This window comes from Anarrhichthys ocellatus, unplaced genomic scaffold, assembly GCF_004355925.1.
Source record: "Anarrhichthys ocellatus isolate YVR2014 unplaced genomic scaffold, GSC_Weel_1.0 scaffold62, whole genome shotgun sequence".
Lineage (NCBI taxonomy): Eukaryota > Metazoa > Chordata > Actinopteri > Perciformes > Anarhichadidae > Anarrhichthys > Anarrhichthys ocellatus.
Genome location: NW_022280092.1, coordinates 2,253,381 through 2,267,741, shown reverse-complemented (window position 1 = coordinate 2,267,741; position 14,361 = coordinate 2,253,381). Strand labels below are relative to the sequence as shown.

The following is a 14,361-nucleotide window of genomic DNA, read 5'->3' as shown; positions in this document are numbered from 1 at the left end:
GGGGGTATCACCAAAGTTAGTAGGATTCATCCTGAGATAAACACGAAAATACGTATCAAATTTAATTGAAATCCATGTAAGTGACACATTTCAATCAAAACCACAAATATCAACTATATGGTGACGCTAAAGTTAAAGTCAGGGGATCATCAAAGTCTGTAGGATTCCTCTGGGAACTTCAATGTCTGTACACAATTCAATGACAATCTTTTCAATGGCTGACAAGATATTTCATGACCAATGTGGTGGACAAATGAAACAACATGTTCAAACCATATTATCACAAACAAACTAATTATGTAGGTCTGTGATGTGCGTCTCATGTAACTAGAACTTGAAGACAGGCAGTGCTCTTAATGCTCCGTTTCATGTTTTGGTGGTGTGACAAATACCAAATCTGTATTTTTTTTCTTGTTGAAAGCACTAACTGGCTGAAAGAAATTGTGAGCCATTTTGTTGTTATTGTAAATTATAAAAACCATCTACCAGAGTATTTGCTAAAAAAAGGGTAATTTTGTCTATGACAGTGCTTTACGCCTAAAGGTGGGTGTGGCTTTGGCAATGATGTAAGAGAGTTTCTATAGTGCTTTAGGGTGAACATATTGCAAACACCTGAACTAAATGTCTTGGTTATTCTCTGCTTGTATGTTTGTTTGAGATATGCAGCCACGATAGTAATATAGTGCTTAAGGGAAAATAAGTCTTTTTATTGAAGAATTGGTTTTCAACCGGGTCTCACTCCCAACTTGTCAAATACCGACGCTTGGTCAGTGCCCCTCGGCGTCTGATACAGACACACCGCACTTTCAACTAACTCCAATATAAACACACCCGCGTCATTATTAGACGCTCAGAGCAACTGACCTACTATAAAGAGCAAGGTGTCCTGTGCAAAACTAAAAGTCAACGTCGACATTTTGCCACGTCAGTCGTTATCACGTGAGCCGTTAGTGGTGCTAGTCACGTTTAGTGGTGTAACGGATCACGGATCGATCCGTGATCGGTTCGAATCACCCCTCACGGTTCGGATCACCCCTCACGGTTCGGATCACCCCTCACGGTTCGTGAACCGCGGATTTATTGAGTTTCATTTTTTTTTTACAGTTTAATCATCATAGTGTGTAATAACGTTTTACTGCTGCTGTTCCTTTTCAACAAGTAACAAGTCCCCGAATATCAATGCAAAGTTGCAGTGAACAGATATAAAGCAGTAGTGTGTTCACGTGAACGTTTGAAGTTTAGGGCAACTGACCAGGTGGCAGTGAGAATGTGTTGTTTGATTCAAATGTATTCTATTTACAATAGAATAGACAATTTATAATTGTCTATCGATGCAACTCATCATTACACCCCTAATTATTGCGATTGTGAGAAGTGTGTCAGTGATAAGTCTTTCTGTACAGCTTAATAACTTCATAAAAGTGATTTGATGGTCTCAAGCTGCGAACAGCTCAGAAATGAAATGACTGTTTGTCGTTAGGTCATTGCTTCGGATTGAACAGAAAATTGTGAAAACAGTTGTCACAAACAGGTTGTTTACTTCCTCAGAAAATATTGGCCTTATCCTTTCAATTTGTTTAGATAAAATGTTCACCTTCCATGCAGCCAGGCATAAGTTAATGCCAGCACACTTCATGTTAAAATGTTGACTTTCATAGTTGTGTTCCGTACATTAAAACTTAGGAATCAATCTTAAAACATGTGAAATGTTCAGAACTAAAATATACACAAGGTTTGTAGGCTAGTTAATAGGTTAACATTATGCAGCAGGACCTGACAGGGGGTCTGATACAGAGGAAGCGTTCACTAACTGTTGGCAACTCACACTTCATTTTATGTAACCTACACCACAGGAAATGCATATCTCGGGGGATGTGGTTAATAAATAGAGCAGTGGGAACTGCTTTGCCAGTAAGTATGTTTTTCCTGGTTTAAATTACATTGTTAGTATTTGTATTAGAAGCACGTTGTAGTATATCACTGTGACGACTACTTTGACTACTGGGGGAAAGGAACCCAAGTCACAGTAACTTCTGGTAAGTAATAATCAAATGTATTTTGAGTGAAGATAATTTAATATTTTTTCTGGTTTATTATAAAATTGATGTTGATTTCAACTGCACTTAAACTAGGATGTAATAGACATATAACGAATAGTAACAGCAAATAGGATAGCGAAGCGATCAAGGTAAACGGTAGGTAAATGCACTAGTTTACTGAATAAGTACAATCATTTATTAGATGATAGAAGCTGTTAAATATTTTTGCACTAAAGAGCTGTTGAAACCCATCACTGTAACTACTACTTTGCTTATTGGGGAAAAGGAACAATGATGACCATCTCAAGTAAACAGGTAAAAGAAGCTTTGTCTTCATATGGATAGTGTAATTGCACTGTGTGATATACCATATTTAGTGCTTGTTTTTGTATGTTGGATGTGTTGACATGTTACACTGTGACAATGCTTTTGATTACTGGGGGAAAGGCACGATGGTAACAGTCACATCAGGTAAGCGACTCTTATTTTTCTTTCTCTAACGTAGACATTTAGATTTATAAACAGTAATGGTATTTTTTTACGAAATGAAGTTGTGACACCGTGCAGGTCATTCATTTCAGGGATACTGCATGTTAAATGTGTTGTGAATTGGTAGAATCAATTTCAAATTTGGTGGTGAAAAACATGTTTAGTTCCATCTTCTGAATCCTTTCAAGGTAATTCAAGGTAAATATGTAGACTGTCATGAGATAACCAACCATGCCATGTGTAGATATCTGGGAACGGGTTTTTGTATGCAGTGGTTAATAGTTTGTTGAACTGTGACTATGGTTTTGACTACTGGGGAAAAGGCACCATGGTCACCGTCACCTCAGGTAAGGAATCTTAATATTTCTGATTAGAGAATCAAATTCCTGATCACATTACTTACATATTTATTATAATTTTCATGTAGTCACAACTGATGGCCAGCGATAAGACGGCGAACAATATTTTGTTGCCCGACAATGAATTTGTGTAGCAAGACTTGTGTTGTAAGGCTTAAAACTGTTTAGTTCAGTTGGAACGCAAGTCTATCAACAACGGCTTATTATAGTTCGATTTGAACTGTTGCCAAAACCAGACTTTATGACATAAAGTAATGGGATATTAAAGGGATGAGTTTTTGTGAGAAGTGCGAGTTGACTCTCTTAACTGTGACTACTGGGCTTTCGACTACTGGGGAAAAGGCACTATGGTAACAGTGTCATCAGGTAAGATTTGTTCCATTTAAAAACAACATCAGGGTATGTTTGAGTGTCATATTTAAGTTAACCTCTCGACATGTCAAATCTCACTGCAAACGTAAAGTGTTTTAATACAGTATATCTTCTGTAAAAAATTCGGACAGCGATATTTTCAGTACAGGACAGAATGGTGGATATTTGCGGCTGACATATTTGGCTTTATTTATTTTTCTATATGGTGTTTTTAGTTTAGAAGTGGATTTTATAAAATAGTGGGATTAATCAAATACAAAGGCAGACTTTTAGATGTAGCCTTTTCATACTGAGAGCCAAGTAGATTCAGCACTGTGCTACTACGGTATTTTTGATTACTGGGGAAAGGGTACAACAGTAACGGTTTCATCAGGTAAGAATACTCTTTAATTTCATGCATAACTGCTGAATTTGATATAAAGTAATATGTTCATGTAACAATATGACTGTAATCAATATTGTCATGATAATGGATGGTAACTGGTAACTGCCTTAACACTTCCATTCCTTCAATTTAAAATAATTTACTAATGATTATTGTCAAAGTTGTGCATTTAAAGTAATTTACCTATTTATATATAGAACAATATAAATAAATACCACAAATAATATCCTTGAGGGAGGTTAAACTTGGTGCAACAAAAACATCTAAATACATGACATAAGGAAACAGGGGTCCGTGTATTGAGAGCGTTTAAAATTTTGACATTCAACATGTTAAATGGCTCGATTGTCTTCTCTCCGTTATATCTAATACTTGGTGAAAATGTCTGTCATCTTGAATTTTATTTTTTAATTATAATTGCACGTTTGTTTTTCCTTTTTTAGCCACTGCAACCGCACCAACTGTGTTTCCTCTGATGCAATGTGGTTCTGGGACTGGAACCACAATCACTCTTGGCTGCTTCGCCACCGGCTTCACACCCTCCACACTGACCTTTGCATGGAACAAAGTAAATGGCGCTGCCTTGACTGACTTCATTCAGTACCCTCCAATACAAAAGGGAGGCCTTTACACGGGGGTCAGTCAAATCCGAGTGAGCCGACAGGACTGGGACGCAAAGAATACTTTCCGATGTGCCGTGACACATGCAGCGGGACCTGCAGAGGTCATCTTTAAACCGATAAGTAAGACTTACACTACGTCATACTGTATGTAATATATATATATATATGCCATTTTTGTAGATAATTTGAAATCTAGTGGAGATATTAAGTTAACATATTCTATTAATTAATAATTTCAATTTTTTTTTAATGAATTCATAAATTACAAAAAACTGTTTGTTTGGATATTACTGATACATTATATATTTAATCTACTTAATTGGGTGACTATTGCCAGTTATTTGAGGCAGAGTACTGATAAAGCAGAAAATCCTCAGTCAAAGACAGTTTTATATTTCACAGTGCAGTGAACAAAGTACTACAAAGCTACTTCTAGTCACCTCTGCTTATGACAAGGATAAGAATATAATCTCCAAATGCTGTTCATTGTTATACAGGAATATTTGATGACCTTATTGCAAACAGTAATTAACTAATTCTAGTTAAACACCATTTGTTGTTATAATCATTTAACAATAATCATACTTAAATAATACTATTCATGCAGTGAATGCAGCACAAAGTGCTTTTTGTAACAAGACACAAGAGAGACAAAAAGGAAACTGAAATAAATTAGTAAAAGCAAAAATAAAAAATATTTTACTTACAATAATTATTGATCACAGTTGTAAATAGCTAAAGTGTTATAAGTTCAATAAGTCTACTAAGTCTCTAAGTTTGTCTCTGTCTCTATTATTTGGTTTTGTGCGTTTTCCTGAGAAATGTTATTAGAGGAACCGTTATGTTTACACGAGTGAAATAAACATAAAAGAGGAATAATTAAATATTTAAGAAAAAAAAAAAAATACACTGCAATCTGTCATTTGAAAGGAACATCAACACAGAAAAGAGCATTGAAATAAAATGTTACAAAATGAAATATTTTTTATTTCATAATAAGCCTAACAAACCAAACTGTGAGGTGGAACAAGAAGGCTGAAGCTCTGCTGCTGCTGATTGAATTCTTTGCTTGTATACGTCCTCTGCACCCGTCTCTGAACAGATTATTGCGATGTGTTCTGCTTCTTTCCATCTGTCTGCATGATCCTAGTTCTTCTTGGTGTCAGTCTGCCCCCACTTCCACTGTCTGTTGATTATTAACATTAAATCTGTGTTCGCTTGCCCGAGCAGTCAGTGTATATGCAGAAGCGAGCATTAAAGCTCCGCTGTTCTATTATTTAATTTTGTTTACTATGAAAATCTTATTTAAATTTTTTCTGCACAATTTAGTAGCGAGCTACAGTAAGTGGTAATCTGAGCAGCGTAATCACAATGTGCCTGCGTGCAGGTAGCACACAGTAGTACAGAAAAAGCATAGTTCATAGTAATTCTAGTTTACATGAGCATTTTAGCTAATTTCTTTGACATTGCTTCTGCATATATATAAATGATTCCCTGCTTCTGCATACATATATATTTGTGTGTATGTTTGTTTTTCAGTTCCAGTTTATAGCTTGCCAACTCTTAAAGTGTTGGCCTCCAGTGATGAGGACACCAAGGTTTCCTTCTCCTGCTTTGCCAAAGATTTTTCACCAAAGGATTATGAGTTTAAATGGCTGAAAGACGACGAGGAAATCCCCGACTCAAAGTATGAGGTCATGACACCTGATCCTGTGGCAACAAAGGATGAGAACGGAACTACACTGTACAGCACAGCAAGTTTTCTCACGGTACGATCCAGTGAGTGGAATGACCCTCAGTTAACATGTCAGTTTAAGGGGAAAGGTGAACATGGTCCAACATACATAAATGCATCGTTGACTTACAAAGAGCCAGTCCCAAGTCGTGAGTAAATTCCTACTTTTTCTTCACAAAATTTAATGCAATTGCATTTTCTGTTTTGTGGCGATTTCTATTCAATAATTCTTCCTTACTTTGCAGCTAAGGAATGTATTTATGCAGATGCGGAGATAACGATTGAAGGCCCTGCAATGGAGGACATATTTTCAAACGGATCAGGAACTGTGAAATGTAATGTCAAAGTACACAACCCATCCATCACTAAGGTTTCCTGGGAGGACCAGAATGGAGCTCCAATACCTCAAGCCTTTGGAAACCTCAGTAAAGGAAGCAAAGGCGCAATAAGCGTTCCACTTAAAATTACGTATGAGGAATGGAGCAAGGGGACACCGTTCAACTGCATTGTTGAACATGACAATTGGGTTGAACCCCATAAGGAAACCTATAAAAGGATTATTGGTAAGAAAACAAACCAGCAACTGTGCACTAAAAGCCTGTGTTTAATTCCTCTTGTCATGCCATCAAACATGTTATCCGAGTGTCATTTCTAAGTGTATTTTAAGAGATGTTTTGCAGTACTGTAGGTACTTTTGTAGCAGGAGCTCTAAATGTTCTCTCATACTTGCAGGAGGAGAGACTCGGCGACCTTCAGTGTTTATGCTACCTCCACTAGAACATACTAGCCAAGAACTGGTGACCCTGTCTTGCTATGTGAAAGACTTCTTCCCTAAGGAGGTGTTCGTGTCTTGGCTTGTTGATGACGAGATAGCACACTCACAACAATACAAGTTCCATACCACAAACCCCATAGGAAACCATGAATCCTATTCTGTTTATGGCCAGTTATCTCTCACCTTTGAGCAGTGGAAAGACAATGACATGGTGTACAGCTGTGTGGTTCACCACGAGTCTGTGGCTAACACAACTAAAGCTATTGTCAGGTCCATTGGGCATAGAACATTTGAAAGAATCAACCTGGTCAACCTCAACATGAACATCCCTGAAACGTGCAAGCTCCAGTAGATGTCAATTTGTGTCGCTGTGTCTTCTGCTGCTGTTTGTTGTTTGACGTTTGTTGCTTGTGATATGACATTGTGATTGTCTTTTTAATGCTTATCAAAACAAAAATAATAAAAAAAAAGCTCTTTGCAACTCTATTGATGTATGTCGCATGCTGTTCATGTCTTTATTTAAGAAATATTTTGAGCTACGCGTTTATTGTTAGTGTAGTGACACTTAGTTATCCTAATGCAACACAAATTAGGTGTAGCCATCACCATGTTTGATAAAAATACATCAAACTTACCGCATCATACTGTATTAACTAGAATAACACCACAACAACCCACTAACTTTAGGCAACAATTTCACTAAATGTGTCCTATTTGTTCATTGTTATTTGTAGACGGTGCATTGTTTGTGTGACTTGTCTTTGTGTATGTGTTTCCTCCACTGGGTCTTGCACCCCCTTTACAAGAAAGATGATTGTTTAAGGTCTAACTCCAGCTCTGTGGTCTTTCCATCAAAAGATTAATATCTTAATTCACAAGCCAAGTCATGCCTGCCACAACATTAATGGGGACTTTCAAAAGCAATTCAGGATCATTGTAGGGCGACTTAAATCAACATAATCAAAACAATTAGGCTTTATGGTTAACTAATAGCAATGTAATAAGTAACAAGACATATGCCAATACTATTCTTTTAATTTGTAATATTCTTTCAAACTTGGATTGATTGACTAAACTGATTGATTCAGTGATTAGATCCACTCTGACCGGCTAGATTATAAAATAAAAGACCCTACTACAGGAAGATTTATAGAATTTGGTCATTGATAGAATTTGGTCATTGTCTCATGAGCTGCTGGTCAAAGCTGCAAGTGTTAACTGAATCATTACTGTACACTACAGTATATTCACAGGTCTGCCAATGCAACAGTGCAATGGAGGAAGAAGATAACATAGGAAACACAGCCCTCACCTTCATCCTTCTCTTCCTCTTCACTCTGCTGTTCACCATCGGAACCACTGCTTTCAAGGTAATGATGAGTTTTTATGTCAGAGTTGTGCACAGATTTGGATTTAACCAGAAAAAGACAACTGAGTAAATGGGTTTGTGAAAACTCCTGTAACATGAAGAGTGACAAAAGGTTCATACAGGGTATAGCCGTGATGATATTAATCATCTACGTCAGTATATAACATTTGACCACATATTGCTGCTGTAACTCCTTATTTAACGTGGCAATCTCAAAGATTTTCATTTAAATAAAAGGTCTGTTAAGTCACTATCTATCGCCGAAGGGGGAAACACAATGGTGATTGAGCCTACGGCCCATTGAGTATTGAAATATTTATTTATTTCTATATTACGAACTGGGTGTCGGTGGCGCCATTCCTGGACAGAAATGCTACGTCAACATTTTTCTCCATTGTATGTACACAGAAAATGGAGAACTTAATTCTGAAAACTTGAAGCTCATGTAACAAAAGCATGGGACTGAAATCTTATGGATTGCCACTTTAACACTCTGACCAATGACAAAATGACTATCTTTTTACATAATGCGTTTTTATAATAAATTCTAAAAAAGTGTCTGAAAAAAAAGCTCAGCTATCACTGAATGATACATGCACATTCAAAAAACAACAGTGCTTGTGCAATTTATTGCTTTGCAATATTATAAACTAAAAAATAAGAGTCACCTTTGTAAAGCATGAAGTGTTTCACAGACTATAGGAGAGATGGGTCGAATGCTTTGGTAACCTGTAGTATACCGAGTTGACAAGTTAAAATGTTGAGCCAAAAATTAATTATTTAAAATTTCAGAGCTATTATAGTGAACTGAATGATATTTTACAATTGCTGTAATTGTGGGTCATAGGTAAAATAAGCTAAATTTATTTACCAAATAAGAACAAATTGCAACAGAAGGCAGTTGTAACATTTTGTTTATTACATATGTCGATACGTTTATTTTACAATATTACTAATCCATATAATTGTTTCTGTCTTTTCAGGTTAAATGAAACAAGGTGAAACTTTTTTTTGAAAAAAAAGAAAATTCATACATTTCTTCTTATAAACTCAATAGTATCATGTAAGTAATCACAAGTGTCCATTTTCATTTTAATTACAAGAGCTTCATGTCTTTTTTGGAAATAAACCTTTAAATGAAGATAACCATTGATGTCGCTCCTCCTGTTTTTCCATTATTTTGAAATTGTACATACTGCCTGTAGTTTCACCGATAAACTATCATTTATAATACTCACAGTACTTTTTATTTTTTTCAAGCATTTTTATCTTTGAAAGAAATACTTTATTATGCACTATGTTCTTATGTTCATCACCTCCCTAGCACCTGGAATCATCAGCCCATGTTCAAATTAATGTGAACATTTGGAGATTTGGCAGTCGGTGAGTTCTCGGGTCTAATATTAACAGAGTCGAGAACTGAAACCGTGCAATGTCATGAGAAGCCATGTGAAATCTTTCTGTAAAGTGATGTGAGACATTTAAATGTGCACTCTGTTTCTCTAACTGACACAGCCACACCTCACACCTGCTGTCCGTGATGCACCATTGCTCTTTGCGTTGTTTCACTTCTGTTTTTTGGTACTTTTTTGGGACCTGGGTGTTACTCAATGCTTCCGCTTGCTGCTAGCTCTGATCACTCTGCCCTGCCATGCTGCGACATCTGTGCAACAGCCCCCAGCCCTGTCTCCACCTGACAATAAGACACCAGACACTGTAACAGTACAACTCCGCGATCTAGCCTAAATACAAAGATATCATATGTAGAATTGAGAAAACAGAGGTTACTTGACCAAGATCTGAAGGTATGTATGACTGAAGGGATGAAATCCGCACATATTTTAACAATGTGTACATCTAACGTTTACAATGAGGCAAGTAAAGACTTAACTATCTCCTCTTTATCGCAGACAAGGAGGTTGCCTTGCCAAACATCTCAATACACCCAGTTTGGGAGGGTGAATTCGGGACCTTACCAAGCAGACTCATCTGCACCATTAGTGGTTTCTTTCCAGACAAACTGAGTTTGGAGTGGGAGCAGGACAACCAAACTCTAAATACTGTGCCACACCCAAGGAAGCTGCAGTGTGTGGAGGAAATGGAGAAAACCATCAGTCTGAGCAGTGAGATCGAGCCAAATATGACTGAGTGGGCACAAGCCTCAAGTTTTACGTGCAAGTCCGTTCACAACAATCAGGAATTTATGAAAACAATAAGTATTTGTCAATGTAAGTATGTATGTCTACTGTCTCATGGCACAATATGGAAATTGCCGACATATCGTAAATGTTTTAAGACAAAAATGCATGCATTATTTGAAATGTTTGAATTAACAATTAGGACCAAGCATGTTTTATTCCTGCAGATCATACAAAGAACTCTCCTTCCATCCACGTGGAGATTCCCAGCTTCAAGACAGTAATGATGGCAGAATTCTCCGTAAAAGCAACATGTTTTGTCGACACTCTTCTTGATGCTAAGGTGACCTGGCTGATGGATGAGACAGTCGCACCGGGTAGCACAGTGACAGAAAACAGAAACACAACTCGTTTAGTCAGTGAACTGACGGTTTCTTCAAGTACATGGAAACAACTCAAGTCGATAACATGTAAAGCTGACCATAAGTGCTTCTCATCCACTAAGAACACTGAGAATGTCAGAGGTAAGACAACTATACACCATGAAAATCAGATGTCTTGTGACAGCAAAGTGCATAAAAGAATAAATTCTGCTCGGTTTTCTTTCTGTATCATCCAGGACCTGCAGCTACAGCTCCATTGGTTGAGATCAGGAGATCTCTCAAAGATTTGCTGAAAGGAGACAGTGCTGTGCTGGAGTGTGATGTCACAAACCTCTCATCATGTGACCTGTACATCAACTTTGAAGCCAACAGTGTTGACATCTCTGACAAACAGTATGTTCAACTTGCTAAAGCCCCAGGCCTCCATTCAATCAGTAGACGTTTCTCTGTTCCTTCAAGTTATTTGAAGACAAACACAAGTTTCACCTGCAAAGTGACCCAAGGATTCTCCAGCAGCATTAAGTCAAACTCCATAGGCAATTTTTTTGGTGAGAGGAGTAACTGTTCTTTCCCTTAGTGGCAGTTGATTTCATGTTTCACACTTAATTTATCTGTAATAGACACAATCATTGATTCATTAATGCACTGATTCATCTCTTATTTAGTGGACCCATCAATGGAACTTTTTCTGGCCCCCAGTGAAGAGTCAGGAAAACAGACACTCCTGTGCTTTGGTTGGGGCTTCAACCCTCAAATTAAATGGTCTTCTGAGTCCCAGCACAGACCTTCATCAACCAATGACATCAGCATGAGAGGAGATGGACGTGTGGCAGTAACCAGCCAACTTCATGTCCCTCACACAGAGTGGAAAACAGGGACCGTCTTCACCTGTGAAGTATCTGACAAGTCTCTGAACACAAATCTGACAAAGGACATCAGCGTCTGCTCAGGTAAAATGAAAATTGGTAGAGAAGAAATTCATTCATCATCCATTAAGCATGAGACCTTTTTTTCCTCATAAACATTACTTGATGGGGGTTGCATTTTCTGCCACTTCAATGTCACATTCTTTTTTCAGTAACTCCTGCATCATCTCAGATAGTTGGCGTGTATGTTCAGGGACCGCCACTCGACGAGCTTCAGAACAAGGGACATGTGACTATCAGCTGTCTTCTGGTTGGCCCTTCTCTTAACGACTTCTCCGTCACCTGGAAAGTAGGCGGGTACAGTTATTCCCTGAATGTCCACAAGGAGCCTCTAGTGAGTCATGGCAATGGGACAGAAACTTTACGGAGCTCCCTCAATGTGCCAGCGGGGGATTGGCATGCATTTAAACAAGTGTCTTGTGAGGCCAAGCACCGATGTTCCAACCAGGGCTATGAGGACCATACAACCAAAAGCACAGGTAGTGTTTTGCAGAACAATTATGGATTTGTTTCCTTGCCTTTGCTTATAGCCGTTTCTGAATTTGTAGAGAGTTCAACATAGTTGAAGAAGGCAAGATTGCATCAGAAACTTTACATTAAAAAAATATATATATTGTCCATGATGTTTGTGGAGGTTGTGAGTGACTAAATGATTTGATTGAAATGGTAAAAATATAAAGCTTCATTTACTTTTGTCTTTCTCAAGAGCTGTATCCACCAGCAGTGAAGATAATACAACCAACTGCCGATGACCTTTCTACCTCAGACGGCCTCGCACTTATTTGCCAAGTGTCTGGATTTTTCCCGTCAAATATCATAGTGTACTGGGAGGAGAATGGCCAGAGACTCACTTCAACTCACTTCACCAACAGTCCAACATGGAAATACACAGGGAGCAGCACATATTCAATGAGCAGCAGACTAAACACATCACAAACGGAGGACAAGGAGTCTACGTATTCTTGTGTTGTCAGACACGAGTCATCTGAAAGCACTATAAAGGATGTGTATGGTGAGCTGTCAACTAGCATAAATTAGCTAAAGAAGAAAATAAGTAGAACGTCTTTAAAACTCTCACTTGATTAAGTTGATTTAAATTCTTTATGAAAGCATTCACAAATGTTCATTTTTGCTTCATGAGCTTCCCCAAAACACATTCATTGACAAAAAACTTTTCATGACTATCTTCCCCGCAGCCACAGTGACCCACAGCAAACCTTCAGCGACCTTGCTCCACGGCTCTGGTGAACTTGTGTGCCTGGTCTTCGGCTTCAGCCCTGCATCCATTAACGTCACTTGGTTTCTGGATGACACCAGGGAACTGTTGGACTACAACACTAGTGAACCCCACAGAGGCCCAAACAGAAAGTTCAGCATTCAAAGCCACCTGCGTCTGTCCCAAGTCATCTGGTTACCTGGGGCGAACATCACCTGCAGGGTGACGCATGCAAACATCACCCTATCCCTGGATATATCTAAACCAGGTGCCTGTTTGATCCAAACCTTTCTTATACTTTACAGATTGCACATAGTATGTTAACCACCGTGGATTATTTTATTAATATCTCTTCCCAGCTCCCCTTCCAGTGTAACAAAGTCTAGTTAACTAATAAATCCTTCACGTTTTAATTCCTTCACAGACTCCTTGAAGGACTGTGATTTCATAGATGACATCATGCATGCTGGACTGTACCAGGACACAGCTGTGGATAGCTGGTATATGGCTTTCATTTTCCTCATTTTCTTCCTCATCTCCCTTATCTATGGTGTCTTGGCTACCTTGATGAAGGTAAGATACAACAGTATGGTATTTCAAAGTAATCGTCCAGTAACTCAATTGTAGTCTTTGTTATGTTCCATATTATTATTATTATTGTTATTATTATTATTATTATTATTATTATTATTATTATTATTATTATGATGGAATTCAAATATTTTGGGTGGTTTGAATTTAGCTTACACATATTAAATAAATAATATATAAATTCAAACTACCCAAACTATTCTAAATTCTAGAAAGGTCACCATATCCTGACACATTCCCTGTGTTTTCTCCTTTTAGATTAAATGATGATGATCCCAGGAGGACAGATCCCTTTTTATGATCCAAATGTGGACTTTTGAAGATTTTTATGGCATTTGGCTTTTTCTAGTTTTAAAGTGTAATGGATTAATTTATGTATAAACATATATTGTTATATGTGAGGGAACTGGTTTATACTTTAGGCCTGTTTGTTTATTTTTAAGTTCCAGCTCTACATTTGGCGTGGCGTGTATGTATTGCATTTGTGTAAGAGGAGAAATGATGACAGCAATAAAAAATGAAATAAAAAAATTAAACTTTAAATTCTGACTGAGATTCAATGTAATAAACATACACACGTTACATCATTGGATTCATTATCGCATTCATTAAAACTAAAATATGTAAATATGATTACAATTAAAAACAATGATGACACAAACAGTATTTATCATCAGAAAAAGGCATTACACTATACAGTACACTATGTCACAATATCAGCACCACTGTATTACTAAGACTGGCCACTAGAGGGAGACAAGGCTCCACATACAGCAGTGGTGCTTTGCCACCTCTATGTGGAGTCGTAATTTGAAGATACTGACAGGTTTTAACTGGACTTACTAAATGGTATAATACAGAGGTGCATTCAGTTGAAAGCCCAAACAGGGACTGTTTATATATCTTCTCCTTTCCACACACACACACACACACACACACACACACACACACACACACACAC

General features: G+C 37.6%; 1 protein-coding gene across 5 annotated transcripts; it reads left to right on the top strand.

The window, feature by feature from the left end:
* The first annotated feature begins 1,928 nt into the window (after positions 1 to 1,928).
* LOC116397086 (Ig mu chain C region secreted form) lies at positions 1,929 to 13,943 on the top strand. Of its 5 annotated transcripts, none has more exons than XM_075447396.1 (11): positions 1,929 to 2,036; positions 4,088 to 4,387; positions 10,057 to 10,374; positions 10,512 to 10,808; positions 10,904 to 11,215; positions 11,333 to 11,617; positions 11,746 to 12,072; positions 12,300 to 12,605; positions 12,790 to 13,077; positions 13,234 to 13,382; positions 13,659 to 13,943. In XM_075447396.1, exons 2-11 carry the CDS (start codon positions 4,120 to 4,122, stop codon positions 13,665 to 13,667), a joined length of 2,559 nt encoding a protein of 852 aa, XP_075303511.1. In that variant the 5' UTR covers positions 1,929 to 2,036; positions 4,088 to 4,119; the 3' UTR covers positions 13,668 to 13,943. The 5 variants fall into 5 exon arrangements, with proteins under 5 accessions (XP_075303511.1, XP_075303508.1, XP_075303509.1 ...); XM_075447393.1 differs by lacking the exon at positions 1,929 to 2,036 and adding an exon at positions 2,047 to 2,510; XM_075447394.1 differs by lacking the exon at positions 1,929 to 2,036 and adding an exon at positions 2,548 to 2,875.
* Positions 13,944 to 14,361: the final 418 nt, after the last annotated feature.